Source organism: Podarcis muralis, chromosome 1 (genome assembly GCF_964188315.1).
Source record: "Podarcis muralis chromosome 1, rPodMur119.hap1.1, whole genome shotgun sequence".
Lineage (NCBI taxonomy): Eukaryota > Metazoa > Chordata > Lepidosauria > Squamata > Lacertidae > Podarcis > Podarcis muralis.
Window position 1 is genome coordinate 108,188,234 of NC_135655.1, and position 13,928 is coordinate 108,202,161.

The 13,928-nt window shown below is 39.7% G+C and overlaps 1 protein-coding gene across 1 annotated transcript in view; it reads right to left on the minus strand.

Moving 5' to 3' along the window:
• The window catches only part of LOC144324858 (sodium channel protein type 2 subunit alpha-like), an 80,017-nt gene that overhangs the window by 13,182 nt on the left and 52,907 nt on the right, over positions 1-13,928 (minus strand). The window contains exons 19-21 of the mRNA XM_077936837.1: positions 4,259-4,379; positions 2,830-2,984; positions 2,350-2,523 (exon numbers count right to left, since the gene is read on the minus strand). Of these exons, the coding sequence (XP_077792963.1) occupies positions 2,350-2,523; positions 2,830-2,984; positions 4,259-4,379 (450 nt within the window). The remainder of the gene's footprint in view (positions 1-2,349; positions 2,524-2,829; positions 2,985-4,258; positions 4,380-13,928) is intronic.

A 13,928-nucleotide genomic window follows, 5' to 3' on the forward strand; every position in this document is an offset into this window, starting at 1 on the left:
AGAGAACATGGGAGCTAAGCTACTATTCTTTCCCTTTGCACAGAGGGGGGAAAGGAAGTGAGTGTTAGTTTCCACTCTGCTCAGGATAAATCAGGATGAAAGTTAACTGCCCACTTCTCAATCCTTATGATTTCATTGCAGGTATCAAATTGTTCTATCAGATAAGCAAAAACTGGGACAATAACACAAGTTTCAGGCTGACATCTCACCATGACAATCAGTTATTATCAATGTATAGTTTGACAGTTCGAGCTTAACTGGGAGAAGTTCAATTATTTGTTCAGTCAGCCATTCTTACCAGCTCTGTATGTATACAGTGGTACCTCGGTTTACAAACTTAATCCGTTCTGGAAGTCCGTTCTTAAACTGAAGCCGTTCTTAAATTGAGGCACACTTTCCCTAATGAGGCCTCCTGCCGCCGGTGCCCTTCCACCGTTTGGATTCCGTTCTTAGACCGAGGTAAAGTTTGCAAACCGGGACACTACTTCCGGTTTTGTTGAGTTTGTAAACCGAATCGTTTGTAAACAGGACCACTGTCTAAACATCTATTCTGGCCCGCCTCAAATAAAATAAAGCCGCCTCAGGTAATATATAAGACTTTAGAATAACATTGTCCTAAAAAGCTGTTAAGAAGACTGCATCCTCTTGGTCACTATGACTTACTTTGACACACTTTTCTGTTAAGTGGCAGGATGAGTGAGATGCAGATGCAACTGAGCATATCTCACTGAAGCGGCTATTCAGGAGCAGTGGTTGGTCCTTTTGGTAGTGCTCAGAAAGAGGGTGGGCTACTGAGCATCTGTTCCTTGGTCTCTCCATAGTCTTGATCAGTTGTTAAGCCTAGCACGCACTCCAGACTGCCCACCTGTGCACGTAACATATTTCTGTTCTGGTACCTTGCCTCTCTAAAGATTCTAGCTGGGTTTTTCCCATTATAGTCATTTTATGGATACAGTGGTACCTTGGGTTAAGTACTTAATTCGTTCCGGAGGTCTGTACTTAACCTGAAACTGTTCTTAACCTGAAGCACCACTTTAGCTAATGGGGCCTCCTGCTGCTGCCGCGCCGCCGGAGCACGATTTCTGTTCTCATCCTGAAGCAAAGTTCTTAACCTGAAGCACTATTTCTGGGTTAGCGGAGTCTGTAACCTGAAGCGTATGTAACCCGAGGTACCACTGTATTTGCTTTGAATGGCTCCCTATTTTTTTAAGAAACGCACATCCCATATGCCCATTTTTAAAACAACACTTGGCAGCTCATCATTTAAAAACTGCCATCCAAACTTAACATATTTTGGCCTCCAACATTTTAATTCATTCTGTTTTTTTCTCCCTGTTGTAATAAGAATTTCAGAGGTGCCTCGCAGCTTTCACCACATTGTACCACAAGCTTCTTAGGAAGAAAACCACTGTTTATTTTAGATGTATAATTACTGAGTTCCACAGCCTCTAATAACAGGAGGTCCAAGCGTCGTTTTCACAACTACTAAAAAGAAGGCTTCATCTTTTCACATTGCTCAAGGAAGCAGCTGTCCGTTCATCCGTCTGCCCCCCCCCCCAATAATAAAATATTAACAGCACTGTACTGTTCTTTAGGGACGTGGGTGGCGCTGTGGGTGGCCAGAAGCGGCTTAGTCATGCTGGCAACATGACCTGTACGCCGGCTCCCTCAGCCAATAAAGTGAGATGAGCACCACAACCCCAGAGTCGGTCACGACTGGACCTAATGGTCAGGGGTCCCTTTACCTTTACCTTTTACTGTTCTTTACCACATACATATTTTCATATATTAGATCTTGAGTCTATATTAGATCTTGAGCCTGCAGGCATGGTCTATTTCCTTTTTAACTTTGGTACAAATAATATTTTTTTATGACTGTTACTGTGTTACAAGACATTTGCGTTCCATGGTGGGTGATTTTTCTTCATGTCAGCACAATTTCTTTTTTGAACATTCTGCAAGGTAAAAATCTTCCCACTTCACATGTGCAGAGCAGTTTTCCAACTTCTTAAACTGGTGGTTTGTTATTGCTTTTATGGTGATGCAATTAAAGTTTAAATGAATTGGTGAATATGTGGCACTTGAACTGGAAAAATCAGGCAAGGGCAACACTGATGGTTCACCTGTATTTGGTTTGCTAACATGGATAGATATAGGCCACTTCTCATGTAATACTGAATAATCATGACTGGAACACAGATTCATGAAGACAGATGCAAAGGACCCAACTCTCAGGTCAACTTTGCAGTATTACTATTCTTAATGTTATGGTAATGTTTTTAGGCTTGGGATCTAAATAATGAGGAGACTGCACAGGAACAAAGCAAACAATGGGTTTCAAGTACTTACATCAACAATGAGGAAATCCAGCCAGCACCAGGCATTAGTGAAATACATTTGAAAGCCATAGGCCACCCACTTCAGAAGCATTTCCAGAATGAAGATATACGTGAAGACCTTGTCAGCATACTCCAGCATGGTCTTGATCGTCTTGCGCTGTTCAATATATATGTCTTCAAAAGCCTGGGGCAGGGAGGAGGGTGGAATCATTGCTTTATCGTTCACAGAGATAAACCTTGTTTTTTAAAATACAGGTGTAAAATTTCATTTCTGCTTCGTGTTCTACTGCTAACATATTACCAAACAATTAGCAAGAGAGCAGGAATTCTTGTTCTTTTTTTAAGCACCTATCCTACAATATCTGTGAATCATGATTATTTACCAAACATTATCAAACCTGAAAGTAACTGTACTAGCCACCATACATTCTATAATGCCCATTGAAAAATCTGAGAAAATAGCAGGTGTTTATTTTTTATTTTTGCTCACCAGAGCACCACTGCTGAGGAGAATCATAAAAACAATGAACGTCTCAAACCAGTTGTGTTCAACTATGCTGTAGCAGGTTTTCCTAAAATTCCACCAGATTTTTCCTCGGCCATCTTCTATACTCACTTGACAACATGGGAACTTCTTGATGCAGCCTGTTTACAAGGATATTAAATTGTTAAATTTTGGAATAAATGTTTATGGTTATCTTTATTTCAGAATTTTAAAGAAACCAGTCTTTCCTCCACAGAGTCGAGGACTGTATATATTTTATCCTTCCTTGTGAGGAAAGAGGATAGTTGCTGTTATGGCTTAATGTTAAATGGCACATCCTAGGGTTACCATTTTTCAGAAAGTAAAAAGCAATTGTTGAGCCTCAATTGTTCAATTGACTTGTCTAAGATCCTTTGAAATCCTGGTAATGTCCAGATGTATGGCAGCCCTAGCACATCCAAAATCCATTAACCACATCCAGAAGTACTGATGTGTACTGACAGTAACGCTCTCCCTAGGATCCCTTTATAGGGATACCCAGGGGTTTTTTTTTGGGGGGGGTGTGCAAATATGTACAACCCCTCCCCACCGTTCAAGACTAAGGATTTTAGACCAATGCCTTATCCACCCAAGTTGTGACAGTTGCTATGAGGCAAGCAACCCCCCACCCCAAGACCAGCAAATTTGTCTGGAGGCAAAATTCCTTCCTGGCCCTAAGTATGCCGACCAAAAACTTCTATAGCAAGGAACCAACCAAAGACTGTATGATGAAAATACTCTGAATAAAGGGGAGGGAGGGAAGGAGATCTGAAATCCAACTGCAGTGAAATAAAAGGTAAAAGGTAAAGGGACCCCTGACCATTAGGTCCAGTCGTGACCAATTCTGGGGTTGGGGAGCTCATCTCACTTTATTGGCTGAGGGAGTCATGTGGCCAGCATGACTAAGCAGCTTCTGGTGAACCAGAGCAGTGCACGGAAACGGCGTTTACCTTATTTATCTACTTGCACTTTGACGTGCTTTCGAACTGCTAGGTTGGCAGGAGCAGGGACCAAGCAACGGGAGCTCACCCCGTCGCAGGGGTTCAAACCGCCAACCTTCTGATCAGCAAGTCCTAGGCTCTGTGGTTTAACCCCCAGCGCCACCCATGTCCCTCAAAAGAAAAGGAGGTGGCCCTAAATTTATGCCGGGAAGTGGACCTGAATGAAGACTCCGCGGAGTCTATGGCCATCTCTGCCCCCACTATGTCAGCTTCCTGAGCCAACCCGTGATTGGTCAGTTTCACAGGTGGGCTAAATTCAAAATCCCACCTTGTATCCCGCCAGCTGCTGGAAGCAGAGAAAGAATCTTGGCAATGGTGGCAAGCTGTGCCACAGCAAAACTGCAGTCCACAGTTAATTTGTCAAACACAACTTGTTTATTTTGTCTCCCTGTTACCTTCTGTAAAACAGGCTTCAGGTTCAAGAGCCTCTTCAGGTTCAATCTCTGCCTGTTCACCCTCTCCAGGTGGGGCAATATCAACTGTGCTGCCTTCTGAAGAGCTGGTTGCATTTAACTTCTGAAAATAAAATCCCACAGAAAAAAAGGTTTTTTGCCCCCTGCAACTTTATGCCGCACTCAAAAGGAGATAGTGAAGTATGACAGCGCTCTTCCAAATTTATACTGGCAGTGCATAGCAGATGGAACCACAAAATCTTATCTATGTCAACTCGGAAGGAAGCCCCATTGAGTTCAATGGGTTTACTCCTTTCTCGGTAACTTGAGTATAGGATTGCAGCCTAAGTTTGCTTGTTTTGTTTTTAATGCAAATAAAAGCATGCTATTCAAACTGTGTTTCCCCTTTCTCACAATAAGCCTGAGCATTTCCTTATGTTGTAGAAAAGCAACTGTGTATAGGAATTGCAAAATAAGTGGGGCTGGATAACTATTTTCAAACTCCTTCATTGTATTATATTAAATTTAGGTGTGTTTGTTGTTAATTCCTCACCCACTCACTCAAGAAAAACTGGACCACTAAAGAGAGAAAATAGCCTGTTGCCCAAGTTAACTTCAGAAGAAGAAGAGTAAACTAGTAAACTAGTAAATTAATCTTAAAATAACCCTGGTATTTACTGTAGGACTCCATATTATTATTATTATTATTATTATTATTATTATTATTATTATTATTATTATCATCCAGCTATTATTAAAATAGGCTGCTACTCTGCCATAATAATTTTGGAAACCCAGCCTGAATTGGATTCTCAGAATTCAAACCACACAAATATCTAGCTGAGTTATGTCAGTGTGCTGGTGTGAGTTACCACAACATATGGATATTATATGCATGTATGTGCGTGGGGAATTTGCATTTTAATGTAGATCCGGGTGCCCTACACTGCCACATTGCCATATGCCCAGAAACAGCAGCGTTTAAGGATGAACACAAGGTTCCTGGCCACCACTAAACAGGTGAGGCAGCTAACCAGCCGTCAAGCATGAGGAAAGCTTTCCCCCACTATTGAGTGTCTGCCTGGCTTTTTGTGACATGCTATCTCTTATTGAATGAAGCACCCATTAGAGGCACCACTGTTCTAGGCAGCCAGGCTGAACCAAAATGTATAAAATACCAAATTGCATTTTACAACTTCAGATAGAAAATTATACTGCACATGCTCAAGAGACTTTGCCCATATAAACTTTGTAAGTAGACGGGCACTTGGCAAGTTTTGCAGTGCAGTGGCAGCGAGTTTAGCACATTATTTATATTATAATGAATCTTTATCGCGGTCCAAAGACCCATAGAACAATTTCAGAACAAAATACAGCCAACCACGAAAGAGAGAGAAACTGAAGCGGTTATTTTGTTTTGTCTCGAGCTTGATTATCTTTGTTTCTTTTTACTTCTGAAACTTTGCCACGGCCAGTGTAATATCATTAGACCTGTCATCCAAAAGATATTTAATATGGGAGGCTTCAGATTTTCCCAGCAGATCTGCCAGTAGGGGTTTGATCAGTTGGTCCCTTGCTAGCTTATTTATATTGTATCCAACAGGAAAGTTGTTTCAGGCAGTTGTTTATAAATTCCCATTCTGTTGTTTCCCCCTTTTGGGAGAGGGGACTCTCTGTGCATGCTCAGAGGCATTCAGTTCAAAATTGGCAACTGTATGGTTATGCTGTCCTGGCAAAGGAACATCTTTCACTAGATCTGCATCTGATGGAGAACTTGTAAATTTGTCCTATATTTATGCATCCTCATGTGTTATATTTGGAATAGCTTTTTCAATGTTGACATTAGCATGTTCTGAAATAGTTTCATAAGAAATTCACTCTTCAACTTTAAATAATTGTTATACTGACACCCTTTAAAACATTATGAAATATTATGTAAAAAGCAAAAATAATTACCAATAATAATATCAAACTGTTCAATGTTACACAGTTTGCACTAATGCTAGAAATCCTGACCTATATTCTTAGCAAATTAAATGAAGGTTGATCTAAGTTTGTTAAAGCAATTTGTTTGGCAATAGCACCGACATGTCAAAGGGAGGATTATGCATATATATTTCTGTATCATATTAAAATACAAAAAGGAATTCTTTGAGCTGGAAACCTATGTGGCTACATAAAGTAATTATTCATGCCCTCTTTGTAATTGCTAATTACATGAATGGCATCATGTCTAACTTGGCCCTGATGGTGCAATTCCTTAAGTGGTGGTGAAGAATGTGTAATTTTACTGATTTTGTGCTGTGAAGAAGCTGACTAAAACTGAGCTTTTACAGAATTACATCACTTGAGAATTTGAGTATGACATTTTTGAATTAATCTGGATGGATTTTGCTGTTAGGCAAATTAAAAAACCAGGAAGAATTCTCCAATAGTTAGCTTGCTGAAACAAATTAAGTTTAAAATATGAGAATAAATATGAGAACCAAGATGATAGATTAAGTAATAAAATCAACCATGCCTTTATACAAGTAAATAACCCACTCGCTGGGTTTGAATGTTTAGGCTGCAGTCCTATTCAGACATTACACAAATGGGGAGGGGTGAGGAGAATTGCATATGGCCAACTCATTCAGTATAAAGTCTGAACTAATGTGAGTAACAATATGTTTGTCAGAAAGTAAACTTCATTGTTTGGTTACTTCCGTATTAGCACGTTTCCAGCTACTTACTTTAACTGGGGGATGAAGAAACTGGCATTTGGGTTTTCACAACTGTCCATTGCAGAATCGTGCTTATGTCTGCAATCAAACTCAAACGCCATTGTTTCAAATTTGCAATGGCATATATGCTTAACGATATATATTTGTATATCCCATAAACTGATTTCTCAGTTGGCATTACAGCAACACCATCTTTACAACGTATGTGGATATACTTTACTTTATTCCCTTTTAAAATTCAATATGACCATCCCCCAGCTGCATGTGCTTCCTACCTCTCCTTCCCCAGTTGGATAGGACTTAATAGCCAAACATAGCAGGAACAGCAGATATTATTTCCTAACAGATAAAACAAAACATACCTTGACTGTAAGCATACTGATCCTACTTTAAGCAAGAAAGGAAGTTTTAAGAGCTCCTTTTGTGTTAACTCACATTTCTTAACTGATGCATATTTTTAAAGGCTTATTCCTTCTTGCCAGCGCAATTTTAAAGACTAGCTCAAAGAAAAATTTGCAACTGAACACAGTGAAGATTTCTTCAGCACATAGCGAGGAGGATTTGCGTTTCATTTAGTTGGCTATATTGAAAGCAAAATGCCTCCCAACTTGAACAGCTATATTAAACCAATCCATGTATTATTCATCTGATATTACACAATTTAAATTGAAACCATTAACTTAATGCAAAATCTGCAACCACCCAAACTGAATAGCCTGGTTTAGATGTAACAGGATACCATGGTTTACTGCTTCATGAATGAGCTATGGTGAATCTTGGGCTCATGCACTCCCCACTCCCTTCTCCTGCTCCTTTGCTCCGAAATATCAGATGCCTTTGCTCCTTCACTTCTAGTTTTAAACAAACCACAGCTCCCCATGGCATACATTAAAACTGTGGTGAGAACAAACCTTGATTTCAGTTTCTGTGTTGTTCTGAAAACACAGATGGAACAAACTATGGTTCCCTGAACTTGGATGTCACAGGGAACTGTGGTTAGTTCAACATTGAAAATTCCTGGTAAGAAAGGTGAGAATTGTCAAATGGGAAGTTCACAAGCCTGAGGCATGCCACGACTCATCCGTAAAGTGGGGAATAATGATTCCTTGCTATCTATGAACCAGGTCAAGGTGAGCATTTTTATATTTTTTTACTGGCTACAGCACATCCTTAAACAACACAATCAGACCCAAGTTTAAACAACTCTAATAATTCTAACAAATTATACAATTCATGCTACATTTAAAAGAATGAAAATTCTGATACCGTAATTCAAATTTAAAAGAACAACAGGTATCTCTCCTCTGATGAGCATTCTTATTCAAACAAGCAAACTAGGAAAGACATCCTCATATAACTTATACCCGGGATGGTAATCCTGTGGCTTTCTAGAAGTTGTTGGACTCCCAACTGCCAGAAGCTCCAGCCAGCATATCCGATCATCAGGTGCGTTGGGAGTTTTGGTCTGGCAGCATTTGTTATGGCACAGCTTCCCCACCCCAGACTTACACAATTACTTTTGCATTTTTTTAAAAAAAGAACCGTTTGACAAGATGTTACCAGGCCATTTTCCATTAGAGACCTCTCAAAGGTCACCGCTGTGCACTACTAGGGAAGGAACATCATATTACCCGCAAGGAACACATTAGAAAGCATTTGTTGATGATGCAGCATTCCCAAGGCCTGAATCAGCAAAACAACATGCTTGACTAGAGCAGAAGCCTGTGCAATACTAGTGAAACTGCACCAAGAAAAGCAGAAACCCACCTTCTTCTTTTTTTAAAAAAAATGATGATATGGAAAAAAATAATAATTGGAATCATAAAACATTGGATAGTACGCAGCAGTTATTATCTAAATAGGACTAGGTAGCAATAGGACAACCACTTTAGCAGCCTCTTTTGGATTTGAGCACAGCTCTTGATTTTTTTTGCCCACAAAAGAATAATCAACACAAGCTTTGCCCAACAGCATGTTAATGGGGCTCATTTCCATTGTTAAAGCATTCACTTAAAGCCTGGTCTTGCTCTCATTTGCTTTTCGCTGGACACTGTTTCAATGGGAGCAGGAGCAGGCCATTATACAAATGTTAAAAGCTTTACAAACCATTTCATGATTCAGGTGACAGTAAAATAAACAAAGGGATTCAGCCATTATAAATTATCAGGGATAAGTCAGCTTGAGATATGGTTTGAGCATTCTAAATTGCCCTGAGACTCGACAAACTCTCAGATAAATAATTCTCATTTTCTTTTACAAGTCACATTTCTGATCTTTTTTAAAAAAGGTTTTAGTTGCATAGAGAGTAAGACAAAAAAATTAAATGTTTCTAACCCCTTCAACCAAAAGCCTCTTCCTGAACTGCAGCCTGACAATATTTGTGTTTTATACTCCAAGAAAGCAGTCCTCAACAATTTGCTTAAAATGATTTATTAATGTCTTTCTTAAGTTTACCAATAGCGCACTGATCAGGGTGGCCAGTTATTGCATTGACAAAAGGTAGGATTCGTATAACCAAAAATGGAGAGTAAATCAATTTGCAAAAAAATGGGTCTCTCCCAAGAAAGCTCAACAACTTTGGTTAATCCAAAGGGTAGATCACTGCCAGTGTTATTATAGTGGGAGTAGATCACAGTCTCTTGGAAGCTGGACATCCCTGGTCTAGGAGAACGCGTTGCATGAACTGGACCATTATGTAATGCGTTTCTCTACCTCTGGGCTGGAGGGAATTTCTCCTGCTGGGCAGATATGGCCAGGTAATGGGGAAAGTTGATATGGGGATGCAGATCCCTGTAGCAGATGTAGTCTGTTTTGGACAGCAAACCACACAGAAAGGCATTCTGTGTGGTACTGCCGCCTAGCCCAGGAGTCTCATCAAATACTTTTTTTGCTTTTATTTGACCTGTCTGTTAGTGAACAGCAATATGTCAATAGTAGAATTAGTCACTTTATTTTGACTTTCATTATTTTTTAAATTGGCTATTACCTACTTTTGAGGATCAGAGAAGATTAAAACCTGAACAAACCAAGTTGTTTTTAGAGTTCTAACTCATTTGTGAATAAGTGTGAAAGCTCAGTGGCTAGTACAAACTCCGCAATATTATAACATCTTGTGATTTCATTATTACCACAGCTTTCAGCAACTTATTGTTAAAGGCAAGGATGCATCTAACCATCTCTTCACTTGCTGCTTGCCTGGCAGCTGCCACTGAAACCTTCTGAATTGGAACAGCAAGCATCACTCAGACTGCAGAAGTATCACTTTTTTTGGCTAAAACATCAACAAATGTTTGCTTTAAAAAAATTAAAGCAAATGTTCTGGGAATTTTAAAAGCATAACATTGACTATAGAGCATTTTCTGAAGAATGAATATGAATTATTAGTTTGAATTTGGCATTTATTCTGTTTTATCACTATTAATATCCATGTGTCAAAATCAAATAATTGATCAGAAAACATGTACCCCTTTTGGTTTGTTTCTTTGTTTTAAGTGCATTGTTTGATGAAGATATTTATTATATTTTTTTAAAAAAGAGGGTACAATCCTGTAATCCCCAAGAGGTATCCCAGCAACCATAGGATACAGAAGACGTCCCTCTCCAATGGCAGAGAGGAAGCAGGTTTGCCCCAGAACCTTCCTTGTGGTGTCCATGGAAACCTCCACAACCATCCCCCTTCTGCTATTAATGCTCCAGCACAGATAGGGAGAGAAAATGGGTGGATCAGGGCAGATCCCAATCCCACCTCTGAGATGGGAGGGAAAATATGTCAGCCTGGGAGCTGGCATATTTATTTCCTCTCCAACCTCTCCACCTACTGCCTTGCTTGGTGCTAGATTGAGAGTACTTTGACTGTTCTTCCAACCATAGATTCTCTCTCCCCCATACAATTGCTCTGCCCATGACTACTTTTTTGCCTATAGTCTGTACTGAATCATAATATATATATGAAAATCCTCAAACAAATTCTAGAGTAATTGTATTAGGTTTAGAGAACCTTGCATGACAACACCTTGAAAGAACAGTTCAAGAAAGATGTGTATGTATATATATATAGATAGATAGATAGATAGAACAGAGAAACCCAGAAAGCAATTAAAATCGGAAATTATATTCATTTAACGCGTCGCCGTCCCCTTCTGAATAAGACAGTATTAAATACGTGCCACATTTATAAGGGCTGAATCAAAAAGGGTTGTTTTTATTGTTTTTAAAAACTATGCATGCTCCCTTTTTCCCCCTTGGCCTTTGGAGAGTTCAACATTCTTGTCAGTTCATGATCCATCTTACAAAACCTATAGGTCATGCAGTAGCTATTGAAAGGACTTGATAATCAAATACATCTAGAAAAGTCATTAGCAGAATCAAAATGTATGTTGGGGTTGCCAATCTTGCCTGACCATGCTGTGATGTGTGAGTCACGGGACTCAGCAGAGAGCAGCTGTGCATGTCTAGATCGTCTTGCAATGGGCAGGGAAGGAAACATAGCTTGGTAGCATGCAGGCCAGTCAATATTCACCAGAAAAGTGTGATTATGTATGTATAACTTGCTTAGGTAACCTGTGCAAGAGTGGCGGTACGTTGAATCTACCTGGTTAAAAAGGACCAGAGCTGCCTTCTTGATTGCTCCTGCTTGGTTTTACCCCTGTGAGAAGTAAGAATGGCAGGCAATGAAGTTCATGACATAGTACCTCCAGTCTTTTGCTCTTTGGAGGCTAGCATTCAGACATGGCTTTAGTACATTTTCAGGAAGGGGGGAAAAAGAGAGAAAGAGAGCTAAAGAGATCATTATCAAACTTGCAAGAAAAGGTATATACAGATAATTGGCTGGTTGCAGAATTCAGTTTACATCCTTAAGAACCTTCTACATCAGGGCCAGTGAATCTGCAGCCTTCGAGATATTGTCAGGATCTAACTCCCATCATCACCACCCAGCATGGCCAATGGTCAAGAATGGTGGGAGTTGTAGTCTAACAACAAGTGGAAGGCCACAGATTCCCCACATGGTCTATGTGTGCATAATCAGAGTAACAGGGATCACTATGAAGAAGGATTAGCAGTCACAGCTACTTAATTTTGTTTCATGTGCTGGTGATGTATCGCCTACAGCTGTTAAACTATGGTTAAGAGATCAGGAGAGGATCCTGGGATTATGTACCCCTCCCTCCTTCCTTCTGAAGCATGAGTCTGGATCCAAAATCAGCAGCTGGCATTGTAGGGATCAGCCAGGAGAACAGGACCACTGAGCCAACTGTGGACACTGGGCCTTCTTCCCCCCCACTTAAATTCACTCTTACTCCCCAGGCGAGCCAGCTATGGCAAGGAAAAGTGCTGGTGTTAGGAGACTGAGTTGGAGAGCTCCTCCCCAAAGTTGACTGGAGCCAGCCCTTTGTGAACTTAAAGCTCAATATACACATGAGCATTCAGAAGCAAGTCTCTCTGAGTTAAATTGGAATTTACTGCAAATAAGCACACACAGGAACACAACTATTTAAGTGAAGTTCTTCATTCTAATGTGACAGGCAACTTGTTTTTTGGGGGGAGTGGGAGACATCCTAGATTTCTATTACTTTGTTAAAACAAGAACCACGATGCCCCTGTTCTGGAACGTTTTGATCTGGCAAAACTCCTTCTTCTGCAATGTGATCTCACCTTTGTTAGGATTCCTATTTTAATCCAGAAATATATTAAGTGTCACTTGTTAAAAAATGGTCTGTCCATCATCAGTGGTCTCTTGGACCACAGCCTAAATTAATGTATTATTTAGCATAAAGAGAAAAGGCTTATTCTCTTCCCCTTTCTGGTTTCTTAACCATTCTGCATTTTACACTGTAATCAATAGCTTGCAGAAGGATCTGATGAACCAAAGACAGAAAAAGGATAGAAATGGCAAGAAGTTTGTTTTCCTCAGTAACTGAGACCTCTACTGTTCCTTTTTTGAGGGAAGGGCTGTTGTTTCAGATCTTTTCTGCAAAGATGTCCTGGAGCTTCTCAATTCGACAGGCTTCCCCTTGATCTTAATTATGAAAATTCCAGGGGAGGGGCCTGAGGATTGAATGTGTGAATCTAAATGTGTCTCTTTCTATTGTATGAATCTTGCAAGTTATGCTCCTGCACAACCCTCAAAGTTTTGAGCCACACAACTGAAAAGAAGAAGAAAGCAACAGTTGCTTCTATTGAGGAGAAACACTTCCATTAGTTTCGGACACAGTTACGCTCCAATTTAAGATAAATAAAATTGCAAATTAAACATCAGTTTGAAAATAAATGAAACAACCTGCACAGAATATATTCTCAGCCAGGTATTAGGAAACAAATATCCTTTAAAAAAAATCAAAATCAAAACTACTAATAACAGGTGAAGTGTCACTGGGTAAGAAAATGAACCCAGCTCTCAACCAATCAGTGAATTCATTTAGCTATGGTACTTCAAGACCAGAACACCAAAGACCTAATGACAAGAAAAGGAATGATGGAGAGAATAGTCTAGAGGAAGGAATTGGTGGTGCACTTCTTATAAATGTTACATAACTGGTTAAGAAACCACGACAAGAAATTATTGAGAACAGGAAAAAGAGAGAGTGAGAGAGCTGTAAGAGTAAATTATACAGCATACAAATGCACAAAAAGCATTTTGGCTTTGAAACTTTAAAAGATAATCTTATTTTTTTTAAAATGCCCAGTGCTTCCAGAACACACCATATAGAATTGCTGGTGAAAGGTTTAGCAACATTTAATAGCTATTTGCACAACTGGTCATAGGAATTCCCCATTTTGGTGAGATTTTGTTTATTTTTTAATTATGTTATTTGCAAATTTGATGCAAACCAATGCCTTAATATTTTAAAAGGAGACTTGGCCCAGACAGGCATTTGAACAGAGGTTGCCTTGAAACAGAGGAGTGTCCTCTGACAGCATTTCAAATAGAGGGCTGCCCTCTATAAAGCAGA